This window comes from Salvelinus alpinus, chromosome 1, assembly GCF_045679555.1.
Source record: "Salvelinus alpinus chromosome 1, SLU_Salpinus.1, whole genome shotgun sequence".
Lineage (NCBI taxonomy): Eukaryota > Metazoa > Chordata > Actinopteri > Salmoniformes > Salmonidae > Salvelinus > Salvelinus alpinus.
In genome coordinates, this window is record NC_092086.1 from 45098100 (window position 1) to 45117044 (window position 18945).

The 18945-nt window shown below is 43.6% G+C and overlaps 1 protein-coding gene and 1 long non-coding RNA gene across 3 annotated transcripts in view; one reads left to right on the plus strand and one right to left on the minus strand.

Annotated features, from left to right (window-relative positions):
• Positions 1 to 5589: 5589 nt before the first annotated feature.
• On the plus strand, positions 5590 to 6846 carry LOC139577485 (uncharacterized). The gene is made up of 2 exons (XR_011675312.1): positions 5590 to 5789; positions 6129 to 6846. It is a non-coding gene; the product is annotated as an uncharacterized lncRNA (long non-coding RNA).
• Positions 6847 to 6997: 151 nt separating this feature from the next.
• Positions 6998 to 18945, minus strand: part of LOC139577470 (sphingosine 1-phosphate receptor 2-like) — a 31710-nt gene continuing 19762 nt past the window's right edge. For both annotated transcript variants that reach the window (XM_071404498.1, XM_071404494.1), the window contains one exon: positions 6998 to 10474. In XM_071404498.1, the coding sequence (XP_071260599.1) occupies positions 9187 to 10308 (1122 nt within the window). In that variant the 5' untranslated portion in view covers positions 10309 to 10474 and the 3' untranslated portion in view covers positions 6998 to 9186. The remainder of the gene's footprint in view (positions 10475 to 18945) is intronic.

Sequence of the window (18945 nt, forward strand, 5' to 3'; positions counted from 1 at the left end):
GACTCCCAGTTACACAACAAATGTTATTTTTGTTCGATAAATATTACTTTTATCACAAAAAAACGCCATTTGGGTTGCGAAAAGGAAAATGGTGAGCACCTCCCGCGCGCCGCAGGAAATATTCCGAGGACACCTGACTAGTTTTGAAAAAACTCGTTAATTTTTCAAAATAAAAGCCTGAAACTATGTCTAAAGCCTGGTCACAGCCTGAGGAAGCCATTGGAGAAGGAATCTGGTTGATACCCCTTTAAATGGAGGTTAGACGGGCCAGGAAACAAAGATTAAAAAATATATATATATCACTTCTGGGTTACTTTTTCTCAGGATTTCGCTTGCAGAATAAGTATTCTTATTCTCACAGACAATATTTTGACAGTTTTGGAAACTTTGGAGTGTTTTCTATCCTAATCTGTAAATTATATGCATATTCTACGATCTGGGCCAGAGAAAATGTCCATTTACGTTGGGCACGTTATAATTTTTTTATTTTTTATTATGACACCTAGCGCTAAGAGGGTTCTTAACTGACTTGCCTAGTAAAATAAATAAAACAATTCATCTGGTGGATATGGGGCAACGTGACGGGGGTGTAGTTTATTTATGGGTAATTTCAGTGGCAACAGAAATTGGATTTGAATTCCATAATTTTTTATTTTGTATTTTGAAATTTAATTTAAAAAATGTATTTGTAAGGCACAAATTGAATTCAGAAATTGAACTTGTATTTAATGATTTGAAACTGAATTGAATGAATATTGCATTCAGTTTTAAAATACAATTTAATTGAATATTAAAATTCAATATTTATATATTCAGTTTCAATGTTGTAGATATTGCATTCACTGTCTGTGTACCAAGTTTACAAACTATAATTTCAAGTTGATATAAGTTAATATATTAAACTTCTCAGATGCATTTAGATTTCAAATTCAGTTCATTGAATTCAGATTGAAAACCAGAGACAACATCCTGGTGTCTCTGGTAGGTGCCGGTACTCAATTTGGGTGTTGGTACTGTTTATATTTAGGTCCAGAAGCTCCACAATACTTTTGAGCTAATATTTTCTAAAAGTAACAGGAGCTCAAGCAGTAGAACATTTGAAATGCTGGTACTCAGCTCTAGTGAGCTCCTGCCCAAGTCAAGCGCTGCTACTTTGCCAGCCAGGAAAGGTAGAGGAGAACAGATTAAAGACAGTGTTAACACACTTAGCTAAAGCCTATAGAGACCCACATTGGAAGTGTCAAAATACCCATAAAACCTAGCGGTCAAACAGGGAAACGGTTCCAATTGTTTTTCCACCATTCATTTTTTTCATAGGGATTTTAGAAACACTTAAAATAGGGGCTGTGTTTTGTGTAGGCTTACCCTGGTGTGACGTTTTGATAACTATTTAAATCTCTCTCGGAGAAAGTGACTTGTCAATATATTTGTCTATTTACTCTCAGATTCGAAAAACGAATTAGCATAAAAGTAGACATCATGCAAGACAACAAATCCCTGCACATCATCTCTGACACCTTTGTTAACAGGTATTATATCTATTTAAAACTTGCAAACTTCACAGAATTGTCAATTTAAAGACGTTTTTGCCAATTTATTCATTACATGGTAGTTAATCTAGAGATCAATTATGCAGTCTCATCCATATCATCATGGCATTTGTAGTTCTTTATAATAGCCACATGAGCAGTTTTATTTTACTAGGCAAGTCAGTTAAGAACAAATTCTTCTTTTCAATGACAGCTTAGGAACAGTGGGTTAACTGCCTTGCTCAAGGGCAGAACAACAGAATTTTACCTTGTCAGCTCCAGGATTTGATCTAGCAACCTTTCAGGTTACTAGTTCAAAGCTCTAACCACTAGGCTACCTGCCTTCTCAGGTAGGTAGTTAATTAGCATTTCATTTTGGGGGATTAAATACAGGCTAATTTAGTGATAAAAGTCACCTTGTCCTATGGAGATTTACACGGTTATCAAAACGTCACACAAGGTTAAGTCTACACGAAACACAGCCCTTATTTTAAGTGTTTCTAAAATCCCTATGAAAAAAATGAATGGTGGAAAAACAATTGGAACTATGGGGAAAATGAACGGTGTTTGACCGCTAGGTTTTTATGGGTATTATGACTCATACTGTGGTACTCTATTTGGATAAATTCAGGAAGTTCATGTAAAGGACTGCACCCTGCTTGCTTATCAAGTACCGTTTAAAGTGCCAGGGCCCTCATTTATCAATGTTGCGTAGAAAAGCTTCTAAATTACCTGTACGAAGAAAATTTTGAATGTTCGCAAGTACAAAAAAGTTGGTATTTATCAATTGCTCGTACGCTTGATTTACACACACCTGTATGTATTTTGCCTTGATAAATCAGACACGTTCTAAAACACTGCTAGTGCACGTGAAGTCTCATTTATATAAAGAACCACCCTAAATGAGCAATTATGGTCATAAACCTTCCCTTTAAAGCTGCAAGAAATGTAACTAACTTCTGTCCGCCAACATGGAGAAATCAAAGAAAATAAACTTTTCGGACGCTGAAATAGAACTTTTGATCACCGAAGTGGAAGCAAAACAAGACATACTTTTTGGAGCCCCCAGCAATGGCTTGACAAATAAGAGAAAAAATTATGCTTGGGAGCAGGTTAGAGCTGTGGTAAATTCTGCCTCATCTGAGTGCAGAACAGTTAATGAAATTAAATATAAATGGTTTGATTTGAAAACATATGCCCCCCAAAAAATGATGATCCACAAAAGGGATAGAAGTGCAACGGCCTGAGAGAGAGAAATCAACCATTGAAATAACTTGTTGATTGTGTCAAACATGTGAGACAAATTCTGGCGCAATATAAACGTGTTTTCCTTGTCGATTTGATTACAATATTTGTAAGAACAGATACCTAAAACCGTTGCATGATGTTGACTCTTGTCTTCAGTTCCAGAGCTATGGGTGGTGGGAAACACTCCGTCAGGCATGGGCTCATCGGGTCTGGGTGGATCATTCAGTGGAATGTCATTTTTGATTGTAATGTTGTGGAGCACACTGCAAGCCTTGACAATGTAGCAAACCTCAAAAGGATTTTGCACATTGTATTACATTCACGTAATGGCATTTGAAGATGTAATTTCATAGGCAAGCCTTGCTAGGCTGGTATTGCAGTATGCCTCCTGTCCCAGACAAGCACAGCCAACGCCCTTTCAGCAGGCCTATGGTGCGCTCCACTGTTGTTCTGGTGCGTGTGTGGCCTTGGTTGTACCTAGCATCTTGTTGGTTTGAGGGGTTTGTGAGGGGAGTCATCAGCCATGTTTTTAATGGGTAGCCCCGGTCTCCTGCAGTTATGAACACAACATTCAGTTTCCCAGTAGAGGTCTAACATGGTAAATAAATCAAGTCACTTACCAATAAGCCATCCATCCTCAACAGCTCCCTTCTGGAGGTTAAGGCCGACTGAACTGTTGTTCTGCGCAATGAAGGAATCGTGTGTCCCACCTGGCCATTTGGCCACTACATTCAACAAAGCCAAATGTGAATCACAGATGACCTGCACATTGACAGAATGGAAACCTTTTCTGTTGACGAAGTTGATTTCGTTCACTGATTGTGCTTTTATTGCGATGTGGGTGCAGTCAATTGCTCCAAGGACATTGGGAAATCCAGCTATGGTATGAAAATCCCTTTTCAGTGTGCTTAAATTTACGCACATTCTCAAGTATAAGTACAAATTGATAAATCCCACACTTTGCTTAGAAATGATCGCACGCATGCTTTACGAACATTTCTGTTCGCACGCAACATTGACAAATGAGGGCCCAGGATGATGTCTCTGGTTTTGAATCTGAATTTAGAAAACTGAATTTGAATACATCTGAGAAGTTGAATAGAGTGCATTCGGAAAGTATTCAGAGCTCTAGAGTGCCTCTGTGGCGATGGGAGATACTTCCAGAAGGACAACCATCTCTGCAGCACTCCACCAATCAGGGCTTTGTGGTAGAGTGGCCAGATGGAAGCCACTCCTCAATAAAAGGAGCATGATATCCTGCTTGGAGTTTGCCTAAAGACTCTCAAACCATGAGAAACCAGATCCTCTGGTCTGATGAAACCAAGATTGAACTCTTTGGCCTGAATGCCAAGCATCACGTTTGGAGGAAACCTGGCACCCTCTCTACGGTGAAGCATGGTGGTGGCAGCATTATGCTGTAGGGATGTTTTTCAGCAGTAGGGACTGGGAGACTAGTCAGGATCGAGGGAAAGATGAACGAAGCAAAGTACAGACAGATCCTTGATGAAAACCTGCTCCATAGCGCTCAGGACTTCAGACTGGGGTGAAGGATAACCTTCCAACAGGACAACAACCCGAAGCACACAGCCAAGACAACGCAGGAGTGGCTTCGGGACAAGTCTCCGAATGTCCTTGAGTGACCCTGCCAGAGCCTGGACTTGAACCCAATCGAACATCTCTGAAGAGACCTGAAAATAGCTGTGCAGCGATGCTCCCCAACCAACCTGACAGAGCTTGAGAGGATCTACAGAGAAGAATGGGAGAAACTCCCCAAATACTGGTGTGCCAAGAAGACTCAAGACTGTAATCACTGCCAAAGGTGCTTCAACAAAGTACTGAGTAAAGGGTCTGAACACTTATGTAAATGTAATATTTCAGTTTTGTATTTGCAAAAAAATCTAAACCTGTTTTTGCTTTGTCATAATGGGGTATTGTGTGTAGATTGATGAGGGGGGGAAACAATTCAATCTATTTTAGAATACGGATGTAGCATAACAAGATGTGGAAAAAGTTAAGGGGTCTGAATACTTTCTGAACGATCAATGTTTCTTTAGAAAAATTATTTAATCAGGAATAGTTTCACCATATTAAAACGAGAGCTCAGTTCACATAACATGGTTGACCTTAGAATGTTTTTTTGTTTTTTTTACCTTAAAATTAATAACTAATCATATGAAATACGTAAACTCCAGAATTTACTTTGTCAAAGCATTGTAAAGGGCTTAACAAAGATGGGGAAAACTTTTGGGTTTAAGTGGGTTAAAATATTCCTAGAAGTCACAGAGGGTGCATAGTGTCTTTATTGATATAAAAACGTGTTCTATATTAAAGGGTACTTTGTTTAATATAACAGGCTTTTAAAATGTAATATTGGTGCACAATTTCTACTTAAAATATCAGAGGGATGCAAAAGAGACTCATTTCGTGGAACGACCAGTACACAATAGCAACATTTGTGTCTATTGTCGAAAAACAAACCTTCATAATTGCAAGTGTGTGCAGTAAAATGTAATAAAAATCATCACAGAACCATTGAGCACATAACATAAGCCAGCATCTCTTCATATTTATTTTGGGTTGGACAAATGGAACGAATAGATAGATATAGATCTATATTATTTGCATTATGCAACCGAAAACAAAAGTTAATAATGAATGTGTAGAAATACAAAGTCTCCATGAATAAAAAAGAAAATAATTATATTAAAACTCACACACATCATACTCAACATATTATCATAGAAATTAGTGCTGTGAATGAAAGTGAAATGTACAAGTAAAATTAAAGTCTGTTTCACCACAAGGTGGCACTAGTTCATTCATTATGGTTGATGTGCAGTGAATTTCTTGAGGCTGAGAGTGTAACAGTATAGCTTTCGTCCCTCTCGCCCCTACCTGGGCTCGAACCAGGGACCCTCTGCACACATCAACAACTGACACCCACGAAGCACCGTTACCCTTCGCTCCATAAAAGCCGCGGCCCTTGTCTGCAGAGGGAACAACTACTACAAGGTCTCAGAGCGAGTGGCGTCACCGATTGAAACGCTATTAGCGCGCACCCTGCTAACTAGCTAGCCATTTCACATCGGTTACAAGAGCATATGAGCTCCTTTGTATGTGTGTGTTTTTGCTGTGATATATCTATAACAGGAATTTGCAGCTGACTCCAAGTGCCTGTATGTTTTAAACTCGCAAGTGTTCAGTCTTGTTTTTCCCAATGTGGATGCCTGTTTGTGGGTGTGCCTGTGTGGCGTGAGTGTGTTCATGTCTTTTTAAGCATATGCAGCTGTTTCAGTTGAGCTTTATGCACACAGTGTAAACCTTTATGCCTTTTGTGTTCTTCACCTACAGGTTTCTAGACTCTGTCATATCCTGCTGCTGAGCTCGGGAAATTATTGGCCACGTTCCCAGCAGCGCAGGGTCATGGCTAGAAGGGATCCAGCTTTTGTCAAATTAACTTTAAAAGTTTTTTTTTAAGCATTTTACCTAACCCTTTTCCTAACCTTAACCTAATTATCCTAACCTGCTATGTTAATCATACTAACCTGCTACGAAAAGTCATATCGGACTTTAATTTGACTAAAGCTGGATCCCTTTTAGCCATGACCGCAGCGCAGCCTCCTGGGGCTGATTTAGCCAATGTTCCCACCCAGGAATCCTGGACGTCTGACAGCAACCAGGCCAGACTCTCTTTCAAGGCCACACTCCGTGGCCCAGAGTCCGCCCACCCTGTCTCCCAAGGCTGTCTCCCATCTTTATGGAGCGCCCAGAAAAACAGCCACTCTCTCTCCTAAATAACAATTTCTCAAAACTGCCTGCCACACCCCATTTTCTTTCTCTCCCTCCCTGACCTCTCCCACCCCTTATGGTCACCCCTAACATTTCACACAACAGAACTCTTTCTCATGTTAGTCTGGAAGCAGTTAAAACCATGCTGTTAGATGTGAAGGCCAAGGTTAAATGGGGAAAGTTTAATGACAACATTTGCATAGAGCTTTTTCATGTTGAAACAAGTATTTTTTAGACTTTGTTAGAGCATGTTTGGATTAAATATCAGTTTTCAATTACACCTCATGCAGCCATGTGAGATTTTGAAAGATGGCAATAGGCCTGGAAAGTGAAACGTATCAGGACATGTTTTTCTCATACAATACATGCACAAATATGAAAATGTGTGCACACTTCACTTGGTTAAAAACACACACACAAAACACATTGGATTCTTTTGATATTTCATTTATTTTATAAAAAGGAATGCATTTAAGAAAAACAAATTATGTACCACTATTAGTGTTTAATATGTACCGTTCTGACATAGGCATAGTGCTACTGGACACAAGACATTCCATACATGAACACAGTTCATACATACATACTGTACATACTTACATACATAGTTATTCATATATTTATACAAATCATACAGGGTTAGGCAACATATGAATGAAGTGACTGGTATGTTTGCGTTGTCTTAAGAAACCCGGGAGAGAGCAGGCAGTCAGGCAATATGGAAGCTGCCATAGCGCTTTCACTATTCCTACTGGTCTGGCCTAGCCTGGAATCTACATTTATAGGTTCAGTTTATTGTGAAGTGAAACAATTGTAACAGAGCATATCAGTTTGGATTCCAGGCTAGGGCTCGCTGTTTAACTAGCAGGCTGTAAAAACCTGCATGGAAATATGAGGACCAGAAGCGTGGCCAAGTGAGAGTGAGTGTGTCTGGACCAAAGGCAGATGAGGTTCTTCCTGAACAACAGGAACCGCTTTATGAAACACAGGACTTCCCTGTCGTTAGAGGAAGTAGAGTTTATTTAGGTGTCTTAAGAGAATAAAGAGGGCGACCTCTCTTGAGAAGGGAATGGAGACCCCCGCTCCCCTTGAAACTGGATCTTCTCTCGTCTATGGAGGGGGATTATTGGGATTGGGGAAGATGAGACGTGTCTACTCTGGACTAATCCCATGTCTTCCTGTGTTGAACAGGACTGTACTATTTTTCAACCATTCTACCTGGACTGGCTTGGTGGTGATATTGCTGTTACTTGTTGTGGTCTGTTTAAGACTTCACAGTGAGATTGACCTACCTTGTTTAATCCCACCCTCTGCACATCAATGACAAGTCAATGATCAATAATACTGTAAAAAAAATAGAGCGGTCTTGCTCCAAACACTTCAGACTTACATTCAGGCCCATTCCCCTGGAGCAAGATCCAATAATAACAGAAAGCACACTCTGCCACTGCGTTGCTACAACTTTGTTAAAACAACAGTCATGTTGGTTATGGGCTGCTGGGTAGCTGTCATTGAGTGAAATTTATCAGTGCCAACTCACTTCAGGAAATGTGTTTTCTGATTGGGCCTGCCTCTTAGGAAACGTTAGTCACAAAAGACAACAGTAGAAGCGAGAGGGACAGATTTAAGTGGGCGGAGAGAGAGAATGTTAATGAATAAGCTGAACTTACTGGAGTACACCAATACACATTAGTTCTTACAAAGGAGTTAGAATGTCATGCAATATACGTAAGCATAGTACTTTTGTTTTTGCAGTTAATCAAAGGGATCTATGCATGTTTATATATGAAGATATATAGCCCTGGTTTAGAGGGGTACTTGTAAGGGTTTTGGCCTGCATGGAGTGCAGTACTGAGTGAGGACTAGTCACTGCCTGGGTGCCTCACGTCTCTCTATATGAGCAATGGCCTATGAGTATTGTATGTATGGATACATATATAATTCACTCAGGGAAACTTCTGTGGTTTAACCTTTCAAGAGGGTGACAGCCATAAACAATCACACTTACATGTCTACAAAGTGCAATTTTTGAAAGCTTTTCATTATCAGGGCGCAGTAAAACACACCAAAAACTCAGCATCACGATTATGTATATGGTGTCTGTGGATTTGGCTTTCAATAAGAGAGTCTGCATACATGTAAAACAAGCCGACATGCAGAACATTAGTTAATGTATCGTTATAAATCAAGACTCCCTCAACAAAGATTGACTCCACTCTGTGAAAGTCTCTAAGAAAATGTTTAAAACATTATTATTTTTTTAAAGAAAAAAAAGTATCAGCTACGATTGTGAATTCATTGAATAGTGAATTCACTCAAGGATGATTGTGTTATCACGCTCTTGTGGTGAATCGGTTGAATGCTGATTGTGAATTCACACAGGTATGATTGTAATGAGAGTCAACGATGTTGTGACATCTCTCCAGACAAACAGACAGACGGTCTTCTGTGTGGCAGGTCTGAAGTGGGGATGGGGGGGTTCACAGATGTGCTTTCCTCTTTAAGTCTCTTCACCTGCACACAGCCCCATCACACACACTATCCCTCTCACACACCCAGTTGAACAGACACACACACATTCACATTCAGAAAACACACACTGTGTGATTATAGCATCGAGTCAGACACAGGTGGTGCACTCTGCCTGCATGATGGGCGTGGTCTGGTGTTCGTGTTTGTTGGTACAGTGCTCCATAGAGCTGGAGCTCTTGAGGGGCACCAGGCATCGGTCAGTGGGGCGCCCGCTGGTCAGCAGCCCCCAGCAGCACAGCACGCGCAGGAACTCTTTTCTCATATCCTTGCTGCGTAGCGTGTAGATCAGCGGGTTGAGTGCCGAGTTGAGCGTGGCGATGCCGAAGAAGATGTCTGCCTTGGAGAGGACGGGGCAGTCCAGCCTGCGGCAGGAGGTGTCCAGGAGGAGGACGGTGAAGGCGGGCAGCCAGCACACGATGAAGACGCCCAGCACGATGGTGACCGTCTTCAGCAGGGCGTAAGCCGGAGAGTTGGTGGCCTCCTGGTGGCTGGAGCGCACGATCAGATAGATGCGCACGTAAAGGATGCCGATAGAGAGCAGGATGATGCTGAAGATGGTGACCACGAACAGGATGTACTTCTTGGAATAGAGGGGCAGCAAGACCGAGCACTCAGGCAGGTTGTTGATGCAGTTCCAGCCGATGATGGGCAGGCCCCCCAGGAGGATGGAGGTGACCCAGCACGTCCCGATCAGCAGGAACATACGACACGTCCTGTTGGAGCCGTACACCCTGACCTTGGTGATGGCGATGTAGCGCTCGATGGCGATGGCCAGCAGGCTGAAGACGGAGGCGGCCAGCGCTATAAAGGCTGTGCCCTCCCTGATGAACCACTGTACCGGCACCAACTCAAAGGTCCTTGGCCCTGATAGGAAGATGTTGGCAATGTAGGCAGAGCCGGCCAGCAGGTCGGAGAAGGCTAGGTTCCCGATGAAGAAGAACATGGCGGAGTGGAACTTCTTGTTGCGGAACACGGCAATGAGCACCAGCAAGTTCTCCAGAATGATGATGCTGCAGATGATGACGAAGACGATGTTGAGGGAGCTGAGCTGCGCCTTCCCGTTGGTGCGCTCCTCCAGCTCCTCCGAGGTCATGTCCTTGGCAAACACATAGTAGGCATGGATCAGGGTCCGGTTGTAGTACTGGGAATACTTGCTCTTCATGGCAACAACGGGGTGGCAGAGCACGGTGGCTTTTCGGCAAAGAGTCATTCACACAGTGGTATGGTGGCGGTAGAGCTGGTCTGGGCCGATGGTCATTCTCTCAAGAGGAGACGTCTGGGAGACAGGGGGGGACGCAGGGCAGGCAGGCTGAGGGGAGGGACTGTGCCCGTCCCAGAATCACGTCTCTGTGGCCCAGGAAGCCTGGTTGGGTCACCTGCAGAGAAACAGAGAGACATGGTCAGGATTACTAACAGGGCATATGAGTAGGCATTGCCTACTAATTGTCTACTAATTGGTTTGATGATATCATTCGAAACACTTTTTTACTACAAAACATATAAAAAGCACAATTTCCACACGTTGATGTTGGGGTGGTGCTGGAGATAACAATGAAGTTGAATAAAAAAAAAAAAAAGGTTGATTCAAGTGTCAACTCATCTAGGGGAGACAAAGTAATGAGTTGGTCTGTGTTACAGTGAAATAGTTTATTAAGGTCAGACTTGCTTATGACACAAATCAGAGCAGTTGTGTGTGATGTGTGTGTGACTGATTCTTACTGCCATAGGGCCTGCTTTGGCCCGTGGACCTGGGGTGATCAGACATTTCTTAGGGTTCAAAAATAGATCCAATCCGGACAGATCTGGCATCTGCCTTTAGCCACAACTATCCCCTGAGCATTACACAGAGAGGACTGTGTGTTACCACATGTGCTACTGCTGCAAATACACTGTGTACTGTGTCCTTTTGCTACATCTCCAGCTAAACACCCACACAGGCAGACAGTTGCTGCTTTTGTCTGTGCAACAGGATTGGAATGGCAGTAAGGAGATAGTGTATTAGTGTTGAGCTTTGAGAGACTCCAGGGCAAGGTTTACGCCATCATAATAACCTATCATGAAGAGTTACACTCTTTGACCAATCTGGAACTGTAATTCCTAGGAAAATCAGTACGAGGAAAAATAGGAAACAAGATATTTTTCTTCCAGAACAGTAGCCTAGATATTTCTGCAGACAGATCACCTATAGGCTGTAGCCTCAGAACCTAATGGTCCGTCAGGCTAGAACAGACAGCAGCTAGGTCTGTCTGTCTACCGAGGATATTCCGCTCATCATTTCTAAGCACTTTGCTGTCAACACTCTGCTCCGTCACACCATCGTTGTCCGGACTGAGCAACATTTAACTCCATTGAAGTCCATCTAACACCAGCATAGCAGCATAGATCATGGATCAGCCAGACCTCAACGTGATGACCCCAAACACTGGAGGGCATATCACAAGATGGGGACTTTCCAGACTTGTGGGAAGCATATTATTAACCAATCTAAAGTGAAATGAAAAATCTATTTTCATGGTCATTGGTTAAGATAGTTGTAAAAGCCACAGTTGGGTCATAACATTTTAATTAGCAGATGTGTGTTACTGGTTTTCAGATCCACTCTACCCATAAACATTTACATTCAATAATGAATTCAAATTAAGCCGTTTGTTCATTTGAATGATAGTTTAAATAATTACTTTTAATCAAATGTATGCAAATAACACACTTGTCCATAAAGAAAGCTTGGAATCAGTAGTCAAAAGTCAAAACAGTGTTGAAAGCAAAAGGAGGGTCTGTTAAAACAAAAATAAAAGCTGTCCAGCAGTATAGAGGTTCTGGAAAGCTGATTAGAGTCTGAGCTGGTCTCTTAAATACGTTGACGGTAAAGAGATGCCTCTGGAGAACAGCTCATAGTAACCTGATCCTGATGCTTTCACTGCACGCCTCCTCTCTACAGCCTGCACTGCTGCTGCCTGCTTCATTTCCCTAATCTAAACGGTTTTACTGCTGGTTTGGGTAGCTAGCTAGGTAGTCTAACTGCCGTCCTGTCTACTGGGCTGTGACAAACCTCAGTGAGGGTGGAGAGAGGGGCTGGGCTGGGGAGAGTGGAAAGAGCGGCGTGCCCATGTGGAATGGCATCTGGACACAAAGGCAGGAATCTGAGACATCTCTGTGACGCACACAAAACCCTCACGCACTCGTGCACACACACTCACAAAAACACACACTGATACCAGCACACACCAGACCCCCACTTATAAGCTTCACCGTCATGTGCCTGTCCATGCACCGTACTCAGGAATGAAATGTACTGAACATAGCCCTATACACTCTATCACTCACACACACACACACACACACACACGCACACACACACACACACACGCACACACACACACACACACACCTAAGAGTATATACTCAACACACAGAGAGCTGAGGAGAGCAGCACACCAGCCCAGCTGCACACACACACAGGTTGAACACACACACAGTGGCTCTTGGCTACTAATAATAACCAGAATGCTCTGCTGTTTCCTCAAGCAGGAACAAAAGAACAATAGTCTCCTTCAGTGTGGAGGAGCTCTGCCTTTCAGCCTGAATAACACAGCCACACCAAGCCATGCTGGAGTCACTCCCTCCCTGGTCAGACTACTCCCAATAGGGCTGCTGCAACTGTATTAGCCGTTGGACGTGTGCTGATGTATGCCCATTTTATGCTGGGGTCAAATCCAATGTCCCCTCTGTGGAACAATAAAGTTGATTCAATTCAATTAATATATTCCTATTTCCTTATCGGAATCATAGCATCAGGTCTCCGCCCGTCCCCCGGTTTCCTGTGTCCATAAGTAGAGAGAAATCAGGGCTTGAGGCTGAGTGGCTCTGCCAGCCGCACCAATGTAATTACATCACGTTACATTACTACTGCAGACGGGAATGATGTTGTTATTGGAGGAGTCAATATAAACCAGCTCTCTAAAAACTGCTGAGATTGAACAGAGCAAGAGGAGATGATGTGATGTTTTGGAAGCAGCTTCTTCCTTCATCTCAGCTCATCTTTCAGTTAGGTCTCTTCAGTCAGATTTCTAAGGAGAGTTTCCCGACTGTTTTCCGACTTTGCTCGTAGACGGCAGCTCAAGGTCCCGTCAGACTGTGCGTGACCGTGGAGACCTTGGCGTGCCACATGACATCTCTGTGACCAGGGGATTTGACAGCGTGTGAAACCTGATGGGCTGGTTTACCTGCAGTGCTGTTGTCTCGCCCTTGATCTGCCCTGCCCTGTGCCACACAGGCCCAGACGTCTCCACAGCAACTAGCTGACAGACAGGACATGAGAGCAGCAGACTTCCTGCTCCACTGCTCTGTAGTCCTGAACCTCATACGGCACGAGACAAAGCTGTGCACTGTCTTGACACCTCATACATCACACATCACTGTCATATCCCTGCTGCTGTAGCCAAAACAGATAAACACATGCTCAGCACCAAGACCAAAACACACCTGCCACGATTCCTTCCTTCCTTCCCTACCTACCTTCAACAACAGGACGTGATGAGAGTGACTGAGATGAAAGATTACACTGAGGGGTAGGCCTAGATCCAATGAGAGAGCAAGTCTGTGTGCTATGTGAGATTCATGTGGTTCCACTGGCAGGTTTTACACTGGTGCAAGAACCTAAAGCCTCAGGCTTCTGTATTTCTATGGCTGAAGGCCCTACTCTAACCCACATAAGTGTTCAATGGTCTACTGCAGGACCAGGGGTCTCGACCATACAGTACAGGCTGGAGAATGGTGTCTCCATTGTGAGTGTGTAAAAAGAGAGCAAGAGAGAGATGGATGGATGGATGGATGGAAAGAGAGTGAGAGGAAATAAGAGGTAAAAGGCAGCAGCGAGAGACAGGAAGACAAGCACCAGACATACGTTTCTCAGGTGTCATTCAGAGAGACAGGAAATCAAAAAACGCTTCAGGGAGCACATTTGCATCTAGAAAGGAGCCGAAGACGCATCACCAAACATGTATGCTCATGCTGCATAGCCTAGATAAGGGGTCATTATCAAAGCTATGTAAACTCAGCAAAAAAAGAAACATCCCTTTTTCAGGACCCTGTCTTTCAAAGATAATTCGTAAAAATCTTCAAAATAAATTAATAAATCATCTTCAATGCTTTCAACACTGTTTCCCATGCTTGTTCAATGAACCATAAACAATTAATGAACATGCACCTGTGGAACGGTCATTAAGACACTAACAGCTTACAGACGGTAGGCAATTAAGTTCACAGTTATGAAAACTTAGGACACTAAAGAGGCCTTTCTACTGACTCTGAAAAACACCAAACGAAAGATGCCCCAAGATGCTCATCTGCGTGAACGTGCCTTAGGCATGCTGCAAGGAGGCATGAGAAATGCAGATGTGGCCAGGGCAATAAATTGCAACGTCCGTAATGAGCGACACCCAAGACAGCGCTACAGGGAGACAGGACGGACAGCTGATCGTCCTCGCAGTGGCAGACCACGTGTAACAACACCTGCACAGGATCGGTACATCCGAACATCACACCTGCGGGACAGGTACAGGATGGCAACAACAACTGCCCAAGTTACACCAGGAACGCACAATCCCTCCATCAGTGCTCAGACTGTCCGCAATAGGCTGAGAGAGGCTGGACTGAGGGCTTGTAGGCCTGTTGTAAGGCAGCTCCTCACCAGACATCACCAGCAACAACGTTGCCTATGGGCACAAACCTACCGTCGCTGGACCAGACAGGTCTGGCAAAAAGTGCTCTTCTCTGACGAGTCGCGGTTTTGTCTCACCAGGGGTGATGGTCGGATTCGCGTTTATCGTCGAAGGAATGAGCGTTACACCGAGGCCTGTACTCTGGAGCGGGATTGATTTGGAGGTGGAGGGTCCGTCATGGTCTGGGACGGTGTGTCACAGCATCATCGGACTGAGCTTGTTGTCATTGCAGGCAATCTCAACGCTGTGCGTTACAGGGAAGACATCATCCTCCCTCATGTGGTACCCTTCCTGCAGGCTCATCCTGACATGACCCTCCAGCATGACAATGCCACCAGCCATACTGCTCGTTCTGTGCGTGATTTCCTGCAAGACAGGAATGTCAGTGTTCTGCCATGGCCAGCGAAGAGCCCGGATCTCAATTCCATTGAGCACGTCTGGGACCTGTTGGATCGGAGGGTGAGGGCTAGGGCCATTCCCGCCTGAAATGTCCAGACGCAGGTGCCTTGGTGGGAGAGTAGGGTAACATCTCACAGCAAGAACTGGCAAATCTCGTGCAGTCCAAGAGGAGGAGATGCACTGTAGTACTTAATGCAGCTAGTGGCCACACCAGATACTGACTGTTACTTTTGATTTTGACCCCCCCTTTGTTCAGGGACACATTATTTCATTTCTGTTAGTCACATGTCTGTGGAACTTCTTCAGTTTATGTCTCTGTTGTTGAACCTTGTTATGTTCATACAAATATTTACACATGTTAAGTTTGCTGAAAATAAACGCAGTTGACAGTGAGAGGACGTTTCTTTTTTGCTGAGTTTAGTTTGTGACCATGTAGCCCATCTAGTGCGTCTCCAACACCAAGGTTGTTTTACATCCACAAATGATCAGAACTAAAACAACCAGATAATAATATCCGTCTTACATAATCAAAGCTGCTCAAAGTTTATCACGCAATGCATATTTAGTACGATATTCAAATGAACCATGCTGAATATTCAGGAGTCCGAATGCACCAATTTGTAAGTCGCTCTGGATAAGAGCGTCTGCTAAATGACTTAAATGTAAATGTAAATGTAGTAAAGATCTTCTGAAACCTTATCCTCTGGTTTCCTCAGGCTCGACTGGTGAAGAGAGCTAGGTAAAACTGTGCAACAAAGTGGGACTTGAAAGGGAAGTGTAGTAGACAGGACTTAGAAAAATTGTGAAAATCGGCAATAAAAATAAATGTTCTCTCTCATTAACCCAATTGATTCTGAGTTCGGGCATATACATTTTAAAATGTGAAAACAATTTCTAAGATGCGTACTTTCAGATTTTCCAAACTCACCTGCGTTGCTCGCACTTTGAAGTCCACAATGTATGGGGGAGGTTCTAAGGGTTAAGCTAGATGGTGATGGACAGAGATCAGCCAATTATTACAGAGATCAGCCAATTAAAACCAGCGGTTGTTTCGTCGCTCCTACCATAGACTTCCAGTCAAGGCCCGTTCTGAGGCGCTGTAAAACCAGCTGGTTCGACAGAGAAAGTCGGCTGGTGGACAAAATGATCTGGTTCCTAACCCCACACTGAGACAAAGCCCCCCATCCCGGCATAGTGGTCATGTGACCCACTGATAGCTCCCTGCTCTGCTCTCACAAAAGCCCCAGGTGGTGATTTCCCTTTCCCAGCAACACCTGATAAGCCCCAATTAGCAGTGTGTCTGTGTGTGCCTGCTGCTCCCCTCCCAGATAGCTGTTCCATTACCCACCTGCTGTCACTGCAGCACTCACAGCTACCCAGCTCCACTTTCTCCTGCTGCAGGGGAAATCAGTGTTTGAGATACCTCAGACACAACATTGTCTTGTATAACTGCACTCAGTCACATAGACACACGGAGACATACATACATATACAGTACCCTGAGTGTTCAAAACATTAGGAACACCAATATTGAGTTGCACCCCCTTTTGTCCCCAGAACTGCCTCAGTTCGTCGGGTCATGGACTACAAGGTGTCGAAAGCGTTCCACAGGGATGCTGACCCATGTTGACTAACTTGTTTCAACTGGGCCCTCACTGTTTCCCATGCCAATGAGCATGGAACAGACACCTCTGTATTTGCGCAACAGAGAAGTGTTCAGTTATTGAAATTTCTCTGACATATTTTGGGTCGGATCTGGTCCACCTCGGAAACCCGAATCGGATGGGGTATCGATTTTGCAAAAAATGTCAGATGAGAATTTCACAAATCCAATTCGATTTGGATCTAAATTTCCGGTTCTGAGATGACCTCTACTTCACACTACCCCTCTATCACATTAAAGCTGTTGTATTAGCATCAAAACACCAGACAGACGCAATCTTACCTCTGTAGTAGTAATTTCTCTCCTCCTCCTAGCTAATCTCTCTGGCTTTTAGAGCAGCCAGAGGGTTATGGGTTATCATTATCCATCATAGTCCCACACTGGGTAGGACCCATCTCTGCTGTGATTGGATGCCTTGTCGGGTTCCATTTTTGGCCCGTCTAATGGCGTTGTGAGCATACTCGTTGAGAGCTCTGCTAGCTGTCAGGAGGATTGTTCCATTCTGCACTCCCTCCCCTTAACGCCTCCTCCCCCATCCCGGTCCCTGACCACAGGTTATCACCCTTGACGCCAAGTGCCAATAGTGTCTCTGCGGATACTGACCCATGTTGACTAACTTGTTTCAACTGGGCCCTCACTGTTTCCCGCGCCAATGAGCTTGGAACAGACACAGCTGTATTTGCGCAACGGAGAAGTGTTCAGGTAGCCTATTTCATGGGATCAGCCAGTGGCGGTTCTAGCTTGTATGGCTCCCAGGGAAAACCTCCCCCTTCAGCAAAAAAAAATAAAAAATTCTCCACTAACTGTAATTTTTATTCAGACATTTAGAACAACACAAATAAATAATCATAACATTTAAAACTAAATAAATATAAAAATATATACAAAAATAAGACTCAAATATCAAAAAGAAGTAACAAAGAAAAATAGAAACAAATTTGTGTTGATTTGGCCATCTAGCATCAATACATTACCCAACCCTCAACACTGTCAACCAAGAGTCAAGACTAAACAAATTCACCTTGGTGGTGGTGTGCAGACTGCTTTTATATTATTCTTAATGATTTCGCAAAAATGCAACAATATGTCTGAAACTATATATTCACAGTATTATGAATGAATTGTTGTCTATTTGGTAGCATTTTGTAGTGTGACTGATTTTACTAATTGCATTAGTACTGTACAAAGTTAGAGGTGCGCTATTTGATAGATTCCCCTGCTCCCCCTACCTCAGGCTTCCAGTAGGGAGACCGGAGGTCAACCTACCCCCGCCCCATTTTGTACTTCTGAGTGGGAGACCTTCTGAGGCAGTAGCCTGTCTAGCTCACAAACCAGAATCAGGGCGCCCACTCCGACAAGGTTAATTGACCCACAGTCCCACACCGTGACATGATATCATTGACATGACGTACAAATCAGCGATAGAAAACCGATTGCGCAAATGTCACCATTCCTAATTTTTATGTGCGGGCGCCCCGTGCCTTCCTCGGCAAGATGCCGCCCCTGGCGGCTGCCCATGTTGCCTATACCTAAATCCGCCACTGGGATCAGCAATATGTTGCTATTTCACACCGAGGTTACTTAAGCTCAGAAGGAGATTGTTGGAAAGATTGTTCAAATATAGTGAGGAACTATGGTCATTCCCAATTAATGTACAACACTCTGTTGGCTTTCTGTGTGAGGTGGCGAAAAAAAATACTTTGAGAAGCTCCGCAACTCATAAGTTGTGGTGAGTTAAAACTTCTTATGGCTTGGGGGCAGTATTTCGACATCTGGATGAGAAGCGTGCCCAAAGTAAACTGCCTGTTACTCAGGCCCAGAAGCTAGGATATGCATATAACAAGTAGATTTGGATAGAAAACACTCTAAGGTTTCCAAAACTGTTAAAATGATGTCTGTGAGTATAACAGAACTGATATGGCGGGCGAAAACCTGAGGAAAATCCATCCAGGAAGTGGGATCTTTTTGATGTGGGTATTTTCAATTGAATGCCTATAGAGTATCTAATGCGTTAGGACCCAGATTGCAGTTCCTATGGCTTCCACTAGATGCCAACAGTCTTTAG